At 43.9% G+C, this 22,306-nt stretch overlaps 1 protein-coding gene across 1 annotated transcript in view; it reads right to left on the bottom strand.

Annotated features, from left to right (window-relative positions):
* Nucleotides 1-12,278: 12,278 nt before the first annotated feature.
* Nucleotides 12,279-22,306, bottom strand: part of UCHL1 (ubiquitin C-terminal hydrolase L1) — a 29,231-nt gene continuing 19,203 nt past the window's right edge. The window contains exons 5-7 of the mRNA XM_058193818.1: nt 15,564-15,633; nt 14,207-14,265; nt 12,279-12,712 (exon numbers count right to left, since the gene is read on the bottom strand). Coding sequence (XP_058049801.1) covers nt 12,626-12,712; nt 14,207-14,265; nt 15,564-15,633 — 216 coding nt within the window. The 3' untranslated portion in view covers nt 12,279-12,625. The remainder of the gene's footprint in view (nt 12,713-14,206; nt 14,266-15,563; nt 15,634-22,306) is intronic.

The following is a 22,306-nucleotide window of genomic DNA, read 5'->3' as shown; positions in this document are numbered from 1 at the left end:
TCGATAGCTCTTCTCTTCAGCTCTCTGAGCTGCCGAAAGAAACGGGAGGAAAATTAGAAAGGCTGGAAAGAAAAAAAGAAAAAGAAGAAGAAGAAGAAGAAGAAGAAGAAGAAGGGAAGGTCCTTTCCTTTGCACCCTTTCCAAAGTTTTCCACGTTGTTTGAAAGAGCGAAAGCGTTCAGGCTTATTTTGTCGGGGGGAAACGATTTTATTTTATTTTTTTATTTTATTTTGTTGGGGGAAACGAGCACCAGCGTGCTCTACCATCCCTGTCCTAATGTTTATTTATTTATTTTATTTATTTATTTATTTTGTCACAACAATATATATAAACATCACACAAAAAGATTATATAGTATATAAACATATATATGAAGAAATATAAGCAGGTATAAGCATATATATATATATATATATATAAGAAGAAAAAAGAAAAACAATAGGACAGGAACGGTAGGCACGTTTGTGCTCTTATGCATGCCCCTTATGGTCCTCTTAGGAATGGGGTGAGGTCAATAGTAGAAAGTTTTTGGATAAAGCTTTTGGGATTATGGGAAGAGACCACAGAGTCAGGTAAAGTATTCCAAGCACTGATGATTCTGTTACAGAAGTCATATTTTCTGCAATCTAGATTAAAGCGGTTAACATTAAGTTTAAATCTATTGGTTGCTCTTTAATTGGATTTAATTTAATTTAATTTAATTTAAATTGTATTTAATTGTATCTTTAATTGTATTCATTTTATGTATTCAGTTCATGCTTATACTTATATATATGTTACCTAATTTGTGCTTGACAAATAAATAAATAAAACAAATAAATAAAGAAATGTTTGTGGGTTCATTTTTCCCAACTCATTTTTCACCAGAAAGCAAATGTGGCGGGCCAAAATTGTGGAAACCTTTTGGGAAAAATCTGTTTTCTAAAACTAGCTAATAACACCACTTTTTTGGGGGGGAGAAGTGCCATAAAATTATGTATCAATCGCAAGATCATTTAATCAAGAATGTAGTCCAATAAATGTTTAGGAAGGATTTGCTGTTAGAATAGCAGTTAAAGGAAAAAAGTGAAACACGTAGGAAAAAAAGATATACAAAAATTACCACCGTAGAAAAAAACGAGATGTACAAAAATTATCACCCTGTCAGTTAATAGTTGGGTAACCTTTAGCATGAAATTACGGCCTTACAACGTCTTCCCATGGAGTGAACCAAGTCTTTTGAGTCCTGCAGCTGTTATCATATGAAACCACAATTGAAGGATGGCTTCTATTAACTGGGTTTTATCGCTGGGTCGCAAGTTCTGACTCACAAGTTTTTTGAGTCGGAAAATCCATAGATTTTCCATTGGGTGAAGGTCTGGGCTATTCCCAGGCCATTCCAGCAGTGGAATAGGATTATCTTGAAACTCCCCAAAAAAAGTGGTGTTATTAGCCATGAAAAAATCCAAAATACACTTTCCCCAAAAGGTTTCGACAATTTTGGCCACCACCGTATGATGTTCCGCATGGACCAGGTGAATCCTTAAAATGTCATGAGACAGACCGACGGCTGTCCTCCCAAACTGGGAAGTAACAGGGCAGAATTGGTGGATGCTGATCCAAAGGATCCTTCCAAAAAGAAGATCCATTTCCCTGCAGCTCAAATCTCTCCCATCCTTCATTCCATTTTTATCTGAGTTTTACGTCCTTTTGCTCCTGGCTGGGCAGAGACCAAGCTAACTGCCCTGCCTCTAACCTCCACCTGCACCCTTTCCTGGCCCGCCCCCCTCTCAATCTAGAACCGTGATCGTTCTAGACCGCCCTTGATCTAGAAATGAGAACATCAGACCTTCTGGATCTTCCTGCTTGCTCTTGAAACAGCCCATGCTGTTCTTCCTTGTTGAGATCTGGAAAAAAGGCAATAGGTGGAGAAGCCGAGGCTCGGCCAATGAGTGGCGGCGCGGCCTCGAATCGGTTCAAGGGATCTGGCCAGGGCAGGAAGGGATCGGGGCTGCGATTGGTTTTCTGGGAAAGCCAAAAGGGGGAGGATCCTCCTTTCCCAGTTTTTTTCTTTTTTTCCCCTGCATGCAGTGAGACTAGGCCAAATCCCAGGAAAGTTGCAAAGGAAGCAAGTCCTTAAGGGAACGAAAAGGGGCAAAAATGAGGCCTGAGCGCTTGGGAAGCCCATTGTGGGATCCATGTTAATGCACAGTTAAGAGATCACCTTCCTAAAACCACCCACCCACCCCCAGGAACCATATCCCGATCCAAAGGCTGCTTCAAACAAGGATCAAGGAAGACCTATTCTTGAATACAGCTCATCCGTCTGGAACCCATACCACATCTCTGACATAAACACAATAAAACGAGTCCAGAAATATTTTACTAGAAGAGTTCTTCACTCCTCCGAAAACAACAAAATACCTTATACCAACAGACTTGAAATCCTGGGATTAGAAAACTTGGAACTCCGTCGACTTCGACAAAACCTAAGTTTAACTCACAGAATCATCTATTGTAATGTCCTTTCTGTCAAAGACTACTTCAGCTTTAATTGCAATAATACTAGAGCAACCAATAGATTTAAACTTAATGTCAACCACTTTAATCTAGATTGCAGAAAATATGACTTCTGTAACAGAATCATCAGTGCTTGGAACACTTTACCTGACTCTGTGGTCTCTTCCCATAATCCTAAAAGCTTTAACCAAAAACTTTCTACTATTGACCTCACCCCATTCCTAAGAGGACCATAAGGGGCGTGCATAAGCGCACAAACGTGCCTACCGTTCCTGTCCTATTGTTTTTCTTTTCTTCTTCCTATATATATATATATATATATATATATGCTTATACCTCCTATATTTACTCATATATGTGTTTATATACTATATAATCTTTTTGTATGATACCTACATATATTGTTGTGACAAAATAAATAAATAAATAAAATAAAGACATGACCTGTGTTTAACACACAAAATCATCTATTGCAATATCCTTCCTGTTAAAGACTACTTCAGCTTCAATCGCAGTATTACAAGAGCAAAAAATAGATTCAAGCTAAATGTCAACCGCTTCAAACTTGATTGCAGAAAATATGACTTCTGTAACAGAGTTGTTAACGCTTGGAACTCATTACCTGACTCCATAGTCTCTACTCAAAATCCCAAAATCTTCAACCAAAAACTGTCTACTATTGACCTCACCCCATTCCTGAGAGGACTATAAGGGGCGTGCATAAGAGCACAAAAGTGCCTACCGTTCCTGTCCTATTGTTCCCTTCATTATATCCAATTAATATAGTTGATGCATAATTTTAATTTGCATATATATTTATATATATATTTTCTTCAAGATATGCTGTTTTATCTATGACATTTGTTTGTGTATACTGTTGTGACAAAAAAAAAAAGTTGTGTGCAACTCAGAAAAGAGAGGAAATCTCAACAAAAAACAAAAAAAACCAGCAAACTCTTTTACTAGCGTCCCTCCCTCTGGCCCATTCTGACATCAGGTGGGATAATTCACGGGCTAGAGAATTTTTCAGATGTTGAGCGGATCAAGCACTCTCAACAGAGTTGGAAGGGACCTGGGAGGTCATCTAGTCCAACCCCACTCCCGTCCAAGCAGGAGACTCTACTACACCATTTCTGACAGAGGGCAGCCCGGTCTCTTCTTGAAAGCTTCCAGGGATGAAGCTCCCCCAACTTCTGAAGAATAACATTAACATAGTCGGAAAGGGACCTTGTAGGTCATCTAGCCTAACCCCTTGCCCAAGGAGACCCTACTGCACCATTTCTTACAGAGGGCAATCCAGTCTCTTCTTGAAAGCCTCCAAGGATGAAGTTCCCACAACTTTTGAATAATAACAGAATAATAACAAAATAACGGAGTTGGAAGGGACCTTGGAGGTCATCTAGTCCAACCCCCCGCCCAAGCAGGATTACACCGTTTCTGACAGAAGGCAGTCCAGTCTCTTCTTGAAAGCTTCCAGGGATGGAGCTCCCACAACTTCTGAAGGCAACTTCTGTTCCATGGGTTGATTGTTCTCACTGTCAGAAAATTTCTCCTTATTTCCAGGTTGAATCTCTCCTTGATCCATTTCCATCTATTATTCCTTGTCTGGCCTTCAGGTTCTTTGGAGAATAGCTTGATCCCCTTCCTCCTCTCTGTGGCAGCCCCTCAAATATTGGAAGATGCTCTCCTGTCTCCCCTGGTCCTTCTCTTCACTAGACTAGCCATGTCCAGTTCCTGCAACCGTTCATCGTATGTTTTAGCTTCCGGTCCCCACATTTCTTTGGCTGAAAAAATGCTTTTAAAAATAAAACTAAAAAGCCTCTGATGATCGTGCGGCTCAGCTGGGATCGTCAGAACCCTTTAAAAGCATTTTTTTCTACAACCTCTTCGGCTGAAGAGGTTGTAGAAAAAAATGCTTTTAAAAGGCGCTTCTGATGATCCCAGCTGAGTTGCCTGATCGTCAGAGGCTCTTTTTTTCTTTTAAAGGCAAAAAAAAATGCTTTTAAAAGAAAACAAAAGACTCTTGACGATCAGGCAACTCAGTTGGGATCATCAGAGCTTTTTAAAAGCATATTTTTACAATCTCTTCGGCTGAAGAGGTTGTAGAAAAAACGCTTTTAAAAGTAAAAAAAAAAGTTGGCCACGCCCACCAAGTCACATTATACACCCCCCCCATACCAAGCCACGCCCACAGAACTGGTAGTAACAAATTTTACATTTCACCCCTGGATTGCCGGGCTAAAAATAAATAAGGAAAAAACCAAAATGATAGTTAAGAATCTTACAAATAAACAGAGGGGTGAATTAATAAAGAAAATGAATATCCAGATAGTGGAAAAAAATGAAATACTTAGGAATCTGTCTAACAGTAAGATGTATAACGATCAAAAAGGACAATGGCTCCAATTAATGAGCACCAGCGTGCCTACCGTCCCTGTCCTAATGTTCCCTTTAATTGTATTCATTTTATGTATTCAATTCATGCTTATACTTATATATATTATTTAATATGCATTCGACAAAATAAATGAATAAAGAAAATAAAGAAAAATTAACAAGGAAAAAGGAAATGATTGTCTCCAACAGCCATTCTAGCTGGATTGGGATGACTTTTTGCCAATCATTCTAGATGCTTTTAAGAGCATCGTCGGTCCTCCAGGAATGGAATAGGTTGCCGACATATTTTTCTGCAATTTCTATACTTTTCCTTGAGCGCCATTTTGATGTCGAAAAAGAACTTGCCTCTTACTTCCGAGAAGAATTATAATTTAAATACTGGCGGGAATCTTTCATTATTCTCCCAGTCATTTTTTTAATTTTATTTTTAATACGAACAAACTTAAAAACATCTTCCATCCAAATACAGTGTGTCTGTGGGTTAGTTACAAATCTTTTGTGCAATTTCAACATATGCATATCATTAATTTATCTAATCTTACACTTTACCATCCGATATATCTCCAGATCAGTGGTTCTCAACCTTTATAGTGCTGCAACCCCTTTAATACAATTCCCCACGATGTGGCGACCCCTTTAATACAATTCCCCACGATGTGGCGACCCCAACCGTAAAATTATTTTCGTTTTGAATTTATCGTGCCTGAAGCCGTATTGGCTAGCGATCTGAACTGCTTGCGATTGCTTTGAGGACGGAGGCATTAAAGCGGAGACTCCTCCCCTATTAAGTTTATGGCGCCTGAAGCCGGATTAGGCTAGCGATTGGGAGTGATTGCAGCTGGCTTGAGAGGGAGACGTCAGAGCAAAGATTTCTCTCTTTTTTAATTCATTGCGCCTGAAGCCGAATTCGGCTAGCGATTTGAAGAGCCTGCAGCTGGCTTGTGGAGTCAACCATTGGAGCGCGATTCTTCGACTCGCAAGTACACTTCCCATATTTCCGATGGTCTTAGGTGACCCCTGGCAAATCGTCATTCGACCCCCAACGGGGTCCCGACCCACAGGTTGAGATCCGCTGCTCCAGATGTTTTAATCAATTGATCCTTTAATTAACCATAGTTTTTTGTTCTCTCATTTCATATAAGTTATTCTAAATCAATATTTTATCTTATTACATCATTTATTCCATCATCTTAAATCAATTGTATCGTTCAGTAATTCTTCCCTTGTGATAAACTCCAATCTTTTTAAACATATTTTCCCTTCTAACCATCGATAAAATAAATCCCATATCCTGTAATATTGCTTTATCTTCCTGGTCTCTAATTTCAAATGTCAATTTACTCATTTCTGCACATTCCATTATTTTCTTAGTAGTTTCATCTTGCGAAGTCACATTTTTTTTTATGCTGGGCTTGTTGTTGTCTTCAAAGGTATTTGACTTATGAACACAATTGAGGACAAAATTTTCTGGCGCTAAGTGAGACTACTACAGGTAGTTCCTCATCTTACTACAGTTCATTTAGCAACCGTTCAAAGTTACAATAGCTGTGGAAAAAGGCCGTTTTTCACACTTAACGACCGTTGTGGCATCCCCATGGCCACAGGATCAAAATTCAGATGCTTGGCAACTGACTCACATTTATGACGGGCGCAGCCTCCCCGGGGGGGGGCACGTGATCCCCTTTTGCGACCTTCTGACGAACAAAGTCCGTGGGAAAACCAGATTCACTTAACAACCGTGTCACTAACTTAACGAGGGCGGTGATTCCCGGAACAGGAAAGGGCATAAAATGGAGGGGAAGAAATTCACTTTAACGACTGTCTCACTTAGAAATTTGGGGCTCGGTTGTGGTCGGAAGTCGAGGACTATCAATGTCTTCATTGGACTCTACCACCACGATAGAGGATTGTCTCCTAGATGGGTCGGATGAAGAAAAATCAGGAAAAACGCCAAGGAAAACAGCCACGAGTAGGATGGAGATAAGACGCAGATCCTTCAAAAGTCCCTGAATTTTGAGACAAACAGGTTTTTGGCTTTCGCATTTTCATTCGGGAAAAATCTTTTTTCAGCTGAGTATTATATAGTAGCTGGGATTTCTGTTGCTATGGAAACAGGCCAGCAATACTCAAAGATACCATGACTTGTTTTTTTTTTAAAGCCTAAAGCTTTGTATAATGGAATATTTTATACACATACATATCTACATATCTATCTATTTCCCATCCATCTCTCTCTCTCTCTCTCCATTTATATCATCCATATGTCTTTCTGTCTGTCTGTCTATCTATGTGTGTCTGCCTCTCTTTGATCCCAATCTATCTATCATCTATCTATCATCTATCTATGATGTCTGTCTGTCTGTCTATCTATGATGTGTCTGTCTGTCTATCTATGATGTGTCTGTCTGTCTGTGTCTGTGATCTATCATCTGTCTGTCTGTCTGTCTGTCTGTCTGTCTGTCTATCTATCTATCTATCTATCATCTATCTATGATGTGACTGTCTGTTTGTCTCTCTCTGATCCCTATCTATAATCCATCCTTCCTCTCTCTCTCTTTCTCTCTCCCCCCATTTATATCATCCATATTTGTAGCCTATAACTATCATTAAGTGTTGTAAGTATTGTATCTTGATGAAGGTATCTTTTCTTTTATGTACATTGAGAGCGTATGCACCAAGACAAATTCCTTGTGTTTCCAATCACACTTGGCCAATAAAGAATTCTATTCTATTCTATTCTATTCTATTCTATTCTATTCTATTCTATTCTATTCTATTCTATTCTATTCTATTCTATTCTACCTACCTATTTATCTACCTTCTATCTATCTATCTATCTAGATGTGTCTATCTATCTATCTATCTATCTATCTATCTATCTATCTATCTATCTATCTATCTATCTCTATCACCTATCTATCTTCTACCTACCTATTATCTACCTACCTACCTACCTACCTACCTACCTACCTACCTACCTATCTATCTATCTAATCTCTACCTATCTACTATCTATCTAACTATCTGTCTGTCTATCTGTCTGTCTGTCTGTCTGTCTATCTATCTCATCTATTTTATCTCTTATCTATCTCTTGTCTGTTATCTATCTGTGTTTGTGTGTGTATATGTACATATCTGTTCACACCAGGGGTGAAATCCAGCAGATTTTGACAGGTTCTGGAGAACCGGTAGCGGAAATTTTGAGTAGTTCGGAGAACCGGCAAATACCACCTCTGGCTGGCCCCAGGAGTGGGGTGGGAATGGAGATTTTGCAGTATCCTTCCCTGCCACACCCACCAAGCCACACCATGCCCACCAAGCCACGCCCATAGAACTGGTAGTAAAAAAAAATGAATTTCACCACTGGTTCACACACACGTTACACACACAAACACATAGACATCAAATAGTGACTAGCTGCCATTTGATAGCTTACACAGGAGGAAAAGCAGATTTCCCTCAACTAATAAATAATGCACAATTGGATAAATGACCTAGATATTAATATACATATATAACACACATTCCATTTTCACGAACCAACGTATTTTAAATTGGAACCTATAACTTAAATATAATTTCTCGAATTCCTTAAACCTCACACAATTCATTACATATTTCCATCATACGCCTACTATGGTATTAGGTTCTCCTATATCTTGTTATTCTGTCTAGTGATTTTTGCTCACAGTCTGAAAAATACTTCACGTCTGCCATCTAGTGAGTAAAACAAAGTATTAAAAAAAAAAACACTAAGCAAATGGCGTTTTCAATTTCCAAATTTCAACGGCGCGAAAAATTGAAAAGACCAGCAACGGCGTTTGGGCTCTTTGCCGGAAAACAAGGTTGATAGCTTTGTCTTGTTGCATTTGTTTCGTATCGGTGTCGTCTGAACTTTTGCCAAGAAAGGCCTTTGGCAGTTTGCCCAATTGGACTAAGGTTGGTGATTGGACTGAGGAATCTGTGTTGGGAGGAATTTGCTTTAATTTAGTTGGACTACGCTGGGACTGAGTTAATTCTCAGCTGTTCTAATAAAGTTTGTTTGTTTTTACACTGACTGAGTTTCCTACTACCTACTTGGGCCTGGGTCACAACAGTGGGGTGCAGTTAGGTTGATCCCCGCCCCCATAACTGTTTTCAAACACATGAATCTAATGAAAAACAAGGAAGCAAAACCGAAATGAGATTTGTGTGTTGGCCTCTTTGCAGTTTCAAAGAGGCAACACCATTGAGGATCTTGGCATTCCTCCGCTAGCTGCAACCTGATAAACTCACAAACCTCAGCCCTACCAAGAACTACAAATTCTGCACAAATTTGCAGCGCCCAAGTAGAACTCCAGCTCTCAGTTTTCAGGAATTTTCTGTATACAATCCAATACCCCATCGCATAAGAGAATAACTGTTATGCCCCTGTTGGAGTCTGAATCCAAAGGGGAAGAGGAACGACTGACAAGAGAGTGAGAGAGTGGACCCGTTGGCTGCGGAAAAAACTGGGGAAGAGCAAAGTCAGGCTGGGCAGAGCAGGGGAGAGGTAGAACAAGGGAGGGGGGGTCAGATGAAGACCAAGGCCCACCCCCCTCCTCATCCTAGGCAGCACAGGGAGGAACAGAGAAGAGAGCAAGGTGGGTTGCGTGGCTTATGAGGGAAGAAAGGGACCAGATCCTCTTTACAAGGCACAGGTGCTGCTGGAGTTTAAAAGGAAAGGCAAATGGGAGGGACAGTTGTCAGGAACAAATGCTGAATTTATCTGGTGTTTCTTTGAATCCTGGCATCCTCCCGACTGGTTTGATTAATTACTTTGTCTTGCCTTTGGATTTCTTGCTAGAAGTTTTCTGCTTACGTTTGGGACTGAAGTATTGCCAGCCAAAGACTATGACAGGTTGGTGGAAGAGCTCTCTCCAGGCCTGAGAGTTGAAAGGGACTCTGGGGGCGCAGTTGACGATAATAAAGGGACTCATATCGGTTCTCTGGCTGTGTTGCTTTTGTGTCACGCCCTGGATCATCACAATAAGAGTTGGATGGGACCTTGGATGTCTTCTAATCCAGGTGTCTCCAACCTTGGTCCCTTTTAAGACTTGTGGACTTCAACTTAACTTGGTCTTAAAGGGACCAAGGTTGGAGACCCCTGTTCTAATCCAACCCCCTCCTCAGGCAGGTGACCCTATATCATTTCAGACACATGGTTGTCCAATCTCTTCTTAAAAACTTCCAGTGTTGGAGCATTCACAACTTCTGGAGGCAAGTAGTTTCACTGATTAACTGTTGTGTCAGGAAATTTCTCCTTAGTTCTAGGTTGCTTTCCTCCTTGATAGGTTTCCATCCGTTGCTTCTTGTCCTGCCTTTGGGTGCTTTGGAGCAGGGGTCTCCAACCTTGGTCCCTTTAAGACTTGTGGACTTCAACTCCCAGAGATCCTCAGACAGCTTTGCCAAGGTTGGAGACCCCTCCCTCAAATACTGGAAAACTGCTATCATGTCACCCCTGGTCCTTCTTTTCATTAAAATGGACACACCCAACTGATCTGCTTCTGTGAACCACAGATGACCCAGATATTGACCATGGGTACTACAGATCACATGGTAATTCTTTGAGCGCCTCCATAATTCTCCCCCAATCCCCGTGTTGTGGCCGCGCCCTATTCAGAATTGGGCCATACGAGTGGCTGGCTGGAGATCATGCACGCAACTCAATATTTGCACAAGTAGCGGGCCAGGGGGTATTCGTGTGCATGCACGCTAGCCCACCACGCATGCAAGTCAAACTGGGCACATGTGCGCTGGCCTACAACATGCGCAGTTCAGCTCCCGTCTCTCACCCAGTTGGGCAAAGGTTGGATACCACTGACGTACATGACTAATAGTTTCCCCTGAAAATAAGACCCAACCGGAAAATAAGTCCTAGCAGTATTTTTCAGGATGCTTGTAATATAAGCCCTACCCCCAAAATAAGCCCCAGCTAAGATTGTCAGCTAGATCGATGCATTTTAGTACCATATTTTCCCCAAAATAAAACCTAATCAGAAAATAAGCCCTAATGCGTCTTTTGGAGCAAAAATTAATACAAGACCCGGTCTTATTTTCGGGGAAACACGGTATCATGCATAACCAAATCATACATCTCTCTAGGCAAGGAATGTTTTCAAGATTTGAGAGAATATAAAACTTTATGAAGCCGGGGAGATCTTTGGATTTTGATACCCCCACCCCACCCCACTCTGTGGACAATTCGCCATATCCACGCAGACCACCCCACAATATGCAAACTGGGGGGGAAAGCTGGATTATAATAAACACTGTGTCAGTTTTGGAAGCCATATTAGACCGGAAGCTTCTGTGCTGCCATTTTCTCCTTTGTGGGAAAATAGGAGGGGGGGATTTAGTAGAGGGGTTGTCTTTAGACATAATAGCATTCTTCCTGTCGGTCAAGGTCAGGCTGATCCTGTGTGCAGCAGCTGCCAAAAAAGCCAACACAGTTCTGGGCTGCATTAACAGAGGGATAGAATCAAGATCACGTGAAGTGTTAATACCACTTTATAAGGCCTTGATAAGGCCACACTTGGAATATTGCATCCAGTTTTGGTCGCCACGATGTAAAAAAGATGTTGAGACTCTAGAAAGAGTGCAGAGAAGAGCAACAAAGATGATTAGGGGACTGGAGGCTAAAACATATGAAGAACAGTTGCAGGAACTGGGTATGTCTAGTTTAATGAAAAGAAGGACTAGGGGAGACATGATAGCAGTGTTCCAATATCTCAGGGGTTGCCACAAAGAAGAGGGAGTCAAACTATTCTCCAAAGCACCTGAGGGTAGAACAAGAAGCAATGGGTGGAAACTAATCAAGGAGAGAAGCAACTTAGAACTAAGGAGAAATTTCCTGACAGTTAGAACAATTAATCAGTGGAACAACTTGCCTGCAGAAGTTGTGAATGCTCCAACACTGGAAATTTTTAAGAAAATGTTGGATAACCGTTTGTCTGAAATGGTGTAGGGTTTCCTGCCTGGGCAGGGGGTTGGACTAGAAGACCTCCAAGGTCCCTTCCAACTCTGTTGTTGTTGTTGTTGTTGTTATGATGATGATCCTGCCTCTGGAGAAGGAGTGATCTGAGTGCTATCTCGACATGGGACAGCTAGTGATTGGAGCATGTGATGGACTGAGGAGTGAGGGGATGGTTTTGGGGTTTTTTGATTTACTGAGGGAAAACCCAGACTTTTCAGATTCGGGTTTTCCCACGTGTGCCAGTTTAGCTATTCCAGTAAATAGAACTTTGAAAAATGCTTGTTTCGGGGTTTTTACTTGGCGTTGGGTTTTTTTTCTGGAACGCTGACCCGCAGCCTACACCATCCGAGTTTTAGCAGACAAGCAATACCAAAAAGAGTTTTCCGGGCTAGCAAGAAGGAATTTATTCTTGCGACGGACAAGAAGTCACAACCAACCGCTCAAAAGAAACTCGGGAATCACAAAAGCCTAGGAAGCATTTACAAACACCGACGGTTTTTAACCTCTGACACTGTTGCGTGAATTTCGGCTTTAGGACAAGATCAGGAGGGGTGGGGGGGAAGGAAACAGGATCGCGTTACACCTTAAATTCAAAACCAAGAACAGCCGGCTCGACTTTTGACTTTGTTCTTATTTTTTTCTCCTTTTAAATGTTTTAAACGTAAGTGCTAAAGCCCTAAAGGCTGGGATTACATCCGGTGAAGAGGCGGAGGGTATTATTTCGGTTGCCAAATTTCAAGCAGACTTGCACAGGGCGACAGCAGAAAAGCGAACCTCTCCTTGCTCGCGTTCGGTGAATTGCCGGCAGATGTCGGCCGATGCCTAAAAAAAATAAAAAAATATAGATAGAAGCTGTAGCTCGTACAATTGTTGTTGTTGGTGCAGTCAGTTCAATGAAATCTAGTGGGGGGAAAAATGCTTCTTCACCCGATGTGCCCACCGGTCGTGCAAATGGAGCAGTGGGTTTCAAATTATTTTACTACCGGTTCTGTGGGTGTGGCTTGGTGGGCGTGGCAGGGGAAGGATACTGCAAAATCCCCATTCCCTCCCCACTCCAGGGGAAGGATACTGCAAAATCTCCATTCCCTCCCCACTCCAGGGGAAGGATACTGCAAAATCTCCATTCCCTCCCCACTCCTGGGGGAAGGATCCTGCAAAATCCCCATTCTCCCCTCATTCCTTGGGGAAGGATCCTGCAAAATCTCCATTCCCACCCCACTCCTGGGGGAAGGATATTGCAAAATCTCCATTCCCACCCCACTCCTCGGGGAAGGATACTGCAAAATCCCCATTCCCTCCCCACTCCACGGGGAAGGATCCTGCAAAATCTCCATTCCCACCCCACTCCTGGGGGAAGGATCCTGCAAAATCCCCATTCACTCCCCACTCCTGGGGGAAGGATCCTGCAAAATCCCCATTCTCCCCTCATTCCTTGGGGAAGGATCCTGCAAAATCTCCATTCCTACCCCACTCCTGGGGGAAGGATCCTGCAAAATCCCCATTCCCTCCCCACTCCTGGGGGAAGGATCCTGCAAAAACCCCATTCCCTCCTCATTCCTTGGGGAAGGATACTGCAAAATATCCATTCCCACCCCACTCTGCGGCCAGCCAGAGGTGACATTTGCCGGTTCTCTGAACTGCTCAAAATTTCTGCTACCGGTTCTCCAGAATCTGTCAGAACCTGCTGGATTTTCACCCCTGGTTTTGCTTCTCCTCCAAAGAAGCTTCTGTAGCTCTGACAGAATGGTAGGGAATGGAAGCGCTGAAGCAGCTTCTCGGAGGAGAAGCGAACCGTCTTTTTCAAGAGAAAAAAACCCCCAGAAAGTCCAGTTGCTGCTTGAAAAAAAAAATGCCCATTTGGGACAACCGTGACCTGGATGGCCGAGAATCTCTACCGATTTTTAGCTATACGGTTTGGGATGAAAACCCTTGGAATGGTGTGGGAGTAGGAATGGATTTCCTGAAGAAAAATTGCAGACTACAGAAACCAGTTGCACCACTCAGGTGACCCTGAGGACACAGATAAACCTCCAAGTGGCCTCAATGATCTTCTAATGCAAATGACCAGCTGTCTGCAAGGAGTATCAATCCTTCCGTTCCCCACCATCCAGTCGGAGCTGAAGAAGCTTCTAGGATGAGAATTGAAACCTCTTCCAAGGAAAAAACCAGAAAGTCCAGTTGCCTCCTGAAAAAGTGCCTTTGGGGCAACCATGACCTGGATGATGGAGAATCTCTACAGACTCAGCGACGTAGCGTGTTGTAGGAATTTTGTAAGGACCAGTGAAATGGTGACTACAAGCTTAAAAGACATTTTACCTTGAGCATGGTGGCCTCTGAACTAGCTCCATGCTTTATAGGGAATGGCATTCTTCCGTCTGCAAGGAAGGTTGGAGAACATATAAACGTCAGTAGCATGAAAATATCGGTGTAAGAGGAATTAACTTGGTCTACCTTCTGGGAGGCTTACTCTACAGAATGCCCTTCAACTTTCCCTGTAGCAGATCCCAACCTTGTTATTTACACATCCTGGACATAAATTGTTTCAACTTCCACCCTCAAAATGACGCTATAGGACTCTGCACCCCCAGAGGCTGACAGTAGTGAGGCAGAGGAACAGGAGGAGCCTGTTCCTAATGCATGCATGAGAAGAGCTGCCAGAAGGCAAGAGCAGCTCAAGCAGAAAGGACAACTCAGGAGTAAGGCCAAGAGATGATTGGCCCCTCCCATAAGGCTTAAAAGACCAGCAACAGCGTTTGGGCTCTTTGCCGGAAAACAACGCTGATAGCTTCGTCTTGTTGCATTTGTTTCGTATCGGTGTCTTCTGAATTTTTGCCAAGAAAGGCCTTTGCCAGTTTTCCTAATTGGACCAAGGTTGGTGATAAGACTGAAGAGTTGTGTCAGGAAGAATTTGTTTTGATTTAATTTGGATGACGCTGAGAATGAGTTTAATTCTCAGCTGTTCTAATGAAGTCTGTTTGTTTTTACACAGATTGCATCTACTACTACCTACTTTGGCCTGGGTCACAACGATCAGGAGGTATGTATCCTCCTTAATTCTGTAGCTGCTTTGATGGCACTGTAGGTACGAGGATCTCTTTAGAAACATATGCTATGGATGCTTCATCCATATATCCTTATATCGCATCCTGGATATAAACTGTTTCAACTCCTACCTTCAAAACGACGCTATAGAGCACTGCACACTAGAACAACTAGACACAAGAACAGTTTTTTCCCGAAGGCCATCACTCTGCTAAACAAATAATTCCATCAACACTGTCAAACTATTTACTGAATCTGCACTACTATTAATCTTCTCATAGTTCCCATCACCAATCTCTTTCCATTTATGACTGTATGACTGTAACTTGTTGCTGGCAATCCTTATGATTTATATTGATATACTGACCATCAATTGTGTTGTAAATGTCGTACCTTGATGAAGGTATCTTTTCTTTTATGTACACTGAGAGCATATGCACCAAGACAAATTCCTTGTGTGTCCAATCACACTTGGCCAATAAAAAATTCTATTCTATTCTATTCAGTCAATACATTTATAGGTGCCTAAAATTGTGCTTGCCTCAAATGCCACTGTTCTGCATTGAAAGCGACATTTGGGGATAGAAAACTGGCCTTTTTAAAGCCAACACGCACACACACAAAAACTTACCCAGTTCATAGAGGTGTCCATCCACGCTGGCAAATAGAATGAAATGGAAGTTCACCTTATCGTCTTCAGCCTAAAAGAAAAGATAGAATTCAAGAACCTAGAAATCTAAGCAAGAACAAGGAAGGGACATATAAGGATGGCATCCAAAGGTACTTTTTCCAAGAGGCAACTGGATTTTCTGGTTTTGCCTTGAAGGCGTTTCGCTTCTCATTCCAGGAAGCTTCTTCAGCTCTGACTGGATGGTGGGGAAGGGAAGGACTGATGCTCCTTGCAGACAGCTGGTCATTTGAATCCTTTTTAGAGAGTTGTTGAGGCCACTCGGAGGTTTATCCAAGCCTCCACGGTTCTTTCAAAGGATGCAAATGACCAGCTGTCTGCAAGGAGCATCAATCCATCCATTCCCCACCATCCAGTCGGAGCTAAAGAAGCTTCTTGGAGGAGAAGTGAAACATCTTCCAAGAAAAATCAGAAAGTCCAGTTGCCTCTTGAAAAAAAGCACCTTTGAGACAACCATGACCCCGATGACAGAGTATATCCATAGAAGTAATGCTGGCACATTTATCTCCTTTTTATTTATTATTAATATTTTTGCAATATTTTTGAAACCTTCCCTAGCATTTTCACATCCCTCTTAAAAGGAATAACCTTGAGGAACGCAAGGAAGAGCTGCTATTACAACATTGGCCAGATGACAGAAACCAAGTGGTCCGTCAGCAATCTACGGAGCTGGCAACGGAGTCGGACAGCGATGAGGCTAAGGTGAGGCCAGGGCCTTCGGGGAGTGAGGTGCGGACTCCAGAGCCTCCAGAGGCTGACAGTAGTGAGGCAGAGGAACAGGAGGAGCCTGTTCCTAATGCACGCATGAGAAGAGTTGCCAGAAGGCAAGAGCAGCTCAAGCAAAGAGGACGACTTGGGAGTAAGGCCAGGAGATGATTGGCCCCTCCCGTAATAATAATAATAATAATAATAATAATATTTTAATTTGTATACCGCCCTTCTCCCGAAGGACTCAGGGCGGTGAACAGGCAGATAAAATATAAATACACACAATAATTTAAAACAACCCTTAAAAAACTGATTTAAATGCCCAAAACGTTAAAACATACTCCCTATAAAATAACACAATTTTAAAACCCATCTAATAAAAATAAAAATCAGGCTAGTCCAGCCATATGAAATAAATAAGTTTTAAGTTCAAGAAAGGTCTTAAGGTCAGGTAATTGTCGAGTCCGAGGGAAGTTCGTTCCACAGGGTCGGAGCTCCCACAGAGAAGGCCCTCCCCTGGGGGCCGCCAGTCGACACTGTTTGGCTGGCGGCACCTGAGAGTCCCTCTCTGTGGGGCGTGCGGACGATGGGAGATAGAAGCCGGCAGTAGGCGGTCCCGTAGATAGCCGGTCCTAAGCCATGGGCGCTTTAAAGGTGGTAACCAATACCTTGAAGCGCACCGGAAAACCACAGGTAGCCAGTGCAGTCTGCGCAGGATAGGTGTTATGTGGGAGCTCGAGGCGCTCCCTCAATAACCAGCGCAGCCGCATTCTGAACTAGCTGAAGTCTCCGGGTGCTCTTCAAGGGAGCCCCATGTAGAGAGCATTGCAGTAGTCCAGGCGAGAGGTAACAAGGGCATGAGTGACTGTGCATAAGGCATCCCGGTCCAGGAAGGGCGCAACTGGCGGATCAGGCGAACCTGATAAAATGCTCTCCTGGAGACGGTCGCCAAATGGTCTTCAAGGACAACCGGCCATCCAGGAGCACGCCCAAGTTGCGTACCTTCTCCATCGGGCCAATGATTCACCCCGACAGACAGCCGCATCTGCAGCTGACTGTACCGAGGTGCCGGCATCCACAGCCACTCCGTCTTGGAGGATTAAGTTTGAGCCTGTTCCTCCCCATCCAGACCCGTCGGCTTCCAGACACGGGACAACACTTGACAGCTTCACTGGGGTGGCCGGGGTGGAAAAGTACAGCTAAATGTCATCAGCGTACAGTTGGTATCTCACCCCAAAGCCACTGATGATCTCACCCAGCGGCTTCATATAGATGTTGAACAGGAGGGTGAGAGAATCGACCCTGTGGCACCCCACATGAGGCGCCTTGAGTCGATCTCTGCCCCCTGTCAACACCGTCTCGTCCGATCAGAGAGGTGGGAGGAGAACCACCGATAAGCGGTGCCTCCCACTCCCAACCCCTCCAACCGGCGTAGCAGGATACCATGGTCGATGGTATCAAAAGCCGCTGAGAGGTCTAATAGGACCAGGGCAGAGAGTAACCCCTATCCTGGCCTCCAGAGATCATCCACCAGCGCGACCAAAGCTGTCTCCGTACTGTATCCGGGCGGAAGCGGACTGGAGCAGGTCTAGATAGACAGCTTCATCCAGGTACTGGGGTAGCTGACATGCCACCACACTCTCTACAACCTTCGTAGCGAAGATTGGAGACTGGCGATAGTTCCTAAAACAGCTGGGTCAGGAAGGCTTCTTGAGGAGGGTCTCACCACAGCCTCTTTCAAGGCCGCTGGAAAGACCCCTCCGCAGAGAAGCATTTGTAATCCCTGGAGCCAGCCTCGTGTCACCTCCTGAGTAGCCAGTACTAACCAGGAGGCACGGATCCAATAAACATGTGGTGGCGTTCAGCCTGCCCAGCAACCTGTCCATGTCCTCGGAGTCACAGGATCAAAGTCATCCCAAACCACCTCAACAAGACGGTCCTCGGAACCCTCGCCTGGATCTACCCAATTTTGATCCAATCGTCCCGAAGCTGAGCGATTTTGTCGTATAGATAACCGTTAAACTCCTCGGCACGCCCTTGTAGGGGGTCCTCCCGCCCCTCCTGTTGGAGGAGCGAGCGGGTCACCCGAAACAGGGCGGCCGGGCGGTTATCTGCCGACGCAATGAGGAGGAAGCGTGAACGCAGCCTCATTGCCACTAGGTAGGTCCTACTATAGGACCTAACTAGTGTCCGTCAGCCTCAGAGCGGCTGGATCTCCAGGCACTCTCTAGGCGTCTTCTCCGGCGCTTCATCTCCCTCAGCTCCTCGGAGAACCAAGGAGCTGGTTGAGACTGGCGCCGGGTCAGAGGCCGCAAAGGCACGACACGGTCCAAAGCTCCAGCCGCGGCCCGTTCCCAGGCCGCAACTAGCTCTTCAGTCGAGTCGTGGGACAGGTGTTCGGGAAACGGCCCAAGCTCCGTCAGGAACCTCTCCGGGTCCATCAGGCGCCTGGGACGGAACCAACGCATTGGTTCCGTCTCCCTGCGATGGTGGGTAGCGGTCAGAAAGTCTAGACGAAGGAGAAAATGATCTGACCATGACAAAGGTTCCACAACTAAATCATTTAAAACCAGATCATTAAACCACTGGCCAGAGATAAAAATCAGGTCTAGGGTACCTCCCCCGACGTGGGTAGGGCCGTCAATTAACTGAATCAGGTCCATGGCGTCATGGAAGCCATGAACTCCTGAGCTGTTGAGGATGCTACGCCGGCTGATGGCAAATTGAAATCCCCCATGACCAGCAGTCTGGGGGTCTCAACTGCCAACCCGGCCAGCAACTCCAACAACTCAGGCAGGGCTGTAGTCACGCAGCAAGGAGCCAGGTACGTGATCAACAAGCCCACCTGAGTTCTCGACCCCACTTCACGAAGAGGGATTCACACCCAGCTATCTGAGGCACAGTGGTCTCCCTCGGCTCCAGACTCTCCTTGATGATAACCGCCACCCCTCCACCCCTACCCTGGGCCCTCGGCTGATGGAATGCTCGGAAGCCTGGTGGGCACATCTCCACTAGGGGAACCCCCCCTTCAGTGCCCAACCAGGACTCCGTAATGCCTATAACGTCCGCGGTCCCTTCCTGAATAAGATCTGAAATCAGGGGCTTTATTAACATGGACCTGGCATTACATAACATCAGCCGAGGCCCAGGTCCCGATTATCCTGGCCACTGGTCACGGAAATTCCTGGGGGCCGGAGCACGCAATCGCTCAGAACAGCGGAGCCCCCAAAACCTGATGTGCCCCCCCCCTTCCGTCATATCTGCCTCTCCCACTTACCGTAATAATAGCTCGACCCTGACAAACTGGAACGACACCCCTCGCCATAACCCCAGGACCTATTAAGTTACCGCCGCGAACACATGGTGGACCTAGCCCCTTCCCTGATGGGCCCATCCACCCCCCAGAACCAAACCCGTCAGTTTCCCTCCCCCCCTTAAAATTTCCCTTAAAACTCCCTGGTAAAAAACGATTAAAACAGTTCATTAAAAATCCCCTAAGCCTCCTAAGGCTTAAAACAGACCAGCAACGGTGTTTCAGCTTTGCTGGAAAACAACGCTGTAGCTGTGTCTTCTGCTCCATGTATATCTTTGTTTTTGTGGCTTCTGGATGTTTGCCAGGAAGGCCCTTTGGCAGTTTGCCTAATTGGACCAAGGTTTGCGAGATAACTGAGGAATTTGTGTTGGGAGGCATTTGTTTTACTTTGAGTTGAACGACGCTGGGAATGAAGTAATTCCCAGCTGTTTGAATAAAGTTTGTTTTTCCACGGACTAAGTTTATAACTACCTACTTGGGCCTGGGTCACAACAGGAAGTACAGAACTGCAACGAGAAGAAGCATTTCAAGACATGATCCTCCCCCAATTCTCACGAAAATAAAAGGAAGTGGAGAAACACGTTCAGATTTGTCCAAATTCTGTTATTAACACAGCTGCTTGCAATTACTGCAGGTTCTAGTCCCACCAGGCCCAAGGTTGACTCAGCCTTCCATCTTTTATAAGGTAGGTAAAATGAGGACCCAGATTGTTGGGGTAATAAAAGTTGACTTTGTATATAATATACAAATGGATGAAGACTATTGCTTAACACAATGTAAGCCGCCCTGAGTCTTCGGAGAAGGGTGGGATATTGTTGCGATATTATGCCATATGAACCCCTTTATGAAACTGTTTATAAAATTACTTATGTGCAAATATAAGCATGAGCAAGAAATTGCTTATGTGCAAAAATATCAGCATAGGTAAGTCTGGCTAATTGTTATCATGTAAGCAGAAATCTGTTTGATGCCAAGGTTACAAAGATGTTTGCCAGTAAATGTAACAACACCTATGAGATAGCCACAGAACATTCCTTCTCTGATAAGGTCAACTTCACAGAGCTTCAAAAGAAGTTTGCTCCTACACACAATTATATGAGATTTATTAGTATGTAGTCAGGATGTCACAAGATGTATTTCTGTTTGCTGTACCACGTAGGCAAAAAGCAGAGAACAAAGAACCACTTCATGGTAAAACTCCTCCCAAGAATCATGATCTTTCTCCCAAAATCATAGGCTTGTGGATGTGCTTGCAGTCACGTGTTCACGTGTTGAATATATGCTAATATGTAACCTCCCTGCTTACCTTCTGTAACCACCCTAACCTATCACAATAAAGAGTTGTTTCGAGCTAGCTCGGGCTCGCTCACCCGAGGAGGTGGACTCTGCTTATTCATTTCTCACTCCGTCTGGCGCGGGATTGCCCAGACCCTTTCGTATGAGCCCACTGGCCGCGAGAAAAGCCACAGGATATAAATTCAAATTAAAAAAATAAAAAAAGTCGAGGAAGACCGTTGGTCAGTGAATCTGGCTTCGTCGACTTTGCTTGTCAGAGTAGGTCTCAAAAGGGGATCACGTGACCCTGGGACTTAAACCCATTCGTTTAGTGACTGTTCAAAGTTACAACAGCACTGAAAAAAAGCGACCATTTTTCACACTTACGACCGTTGTGCCATTCCTCTGATCACATGGTCAAAATCCAGAGGCTTGGCCACCAACTCATATTTATGATCGCTGCAGTGTCCCGGGGTATGTGTGTCACATGATCTCTTTTGCGACCTTCTGATAAGCAAACTCCACTGGGGAAGCCAAATTCACTTAACAACGGTGTTACTCATTTAACAACCGCCGCGATTCACTAAACAGCTGCGGCAGGTTGTAAAATAGGGACAAAACTCACTTCACTATCTTGCTTAACAACGGAAATTTCAGGCTAAATTGCAAGTCGAGGACTAGCTGTATACAAATGCCCATATTCTGCTTTAATGTCTGGCTCAAAAATAAAACCTTTCTTTTGAAATTAATACATTCCAGGGTGCAAATAGTTGTTAATTCTGGTTTCTCATAAATTTCCATGGATATTATAAGCAAATACTAGCTGTTTTCCAGAGTATTTACTGTAAATTTGCTATCCAGATTCAACCCCAGGTGAATTGTTTTGGTCAAAAGATCCCCAAGGCAGTTTTGCAAAATTCCTTTGCAGGACATTGAAAGTACAAATCCACTTCAGGGGGAGATCTGTACTTTAGATTAGTAAATTACATCCAAAGGTATTGCAAAGGATTGTAAAATATGCTAAAATGCTCTGATGCTTTCCAGTGTGAACTCTCATGGAAAGATGAATATGCTGAGCTACATATATATATATATATATAGGTCTTTGGTTGTTCGGGTTTTCTCCCGTAAAATTGGAAGTGTCTTGGCGGCGTTTAATGAAGTCTCATTCGTCATCTTCAGGCTTCAGCCGTTATTCATAGGGAAAACCCAGAGGTGAAGTGAATAACAAAGCTGCAATCCTCATTCTGACGCTGAGAAACCCAATAACCAAAGACCTATTAAACACTCTGAAACCTCAGAAAATATATATATATATATATATATATATATAGGTCTTTGGTTGTTCGGGTTTTCTCCCGTAAAATTGGAAGTGTCTTGGCGACGTTTC

Source organism: Ahaetulla prasina, chromosome 8, assembly GCF_028640845.1.
Source record: "Ahaetulla prasina isolate Xishuangbanna chromosome 8, ASM2864084v1, whole genome shotgun sequence".
Lineage (NCBI taxonomy): Eukaryota > Metazoa > Chordata > Lepidosauria > Squamata > Colubridae > Ahaetulla > Ahaetulla prasina.
Note: the sequence above shows the minus strand (reverse complement) of the source record. Positions and strands in the feature narration are given on the sequence as shown.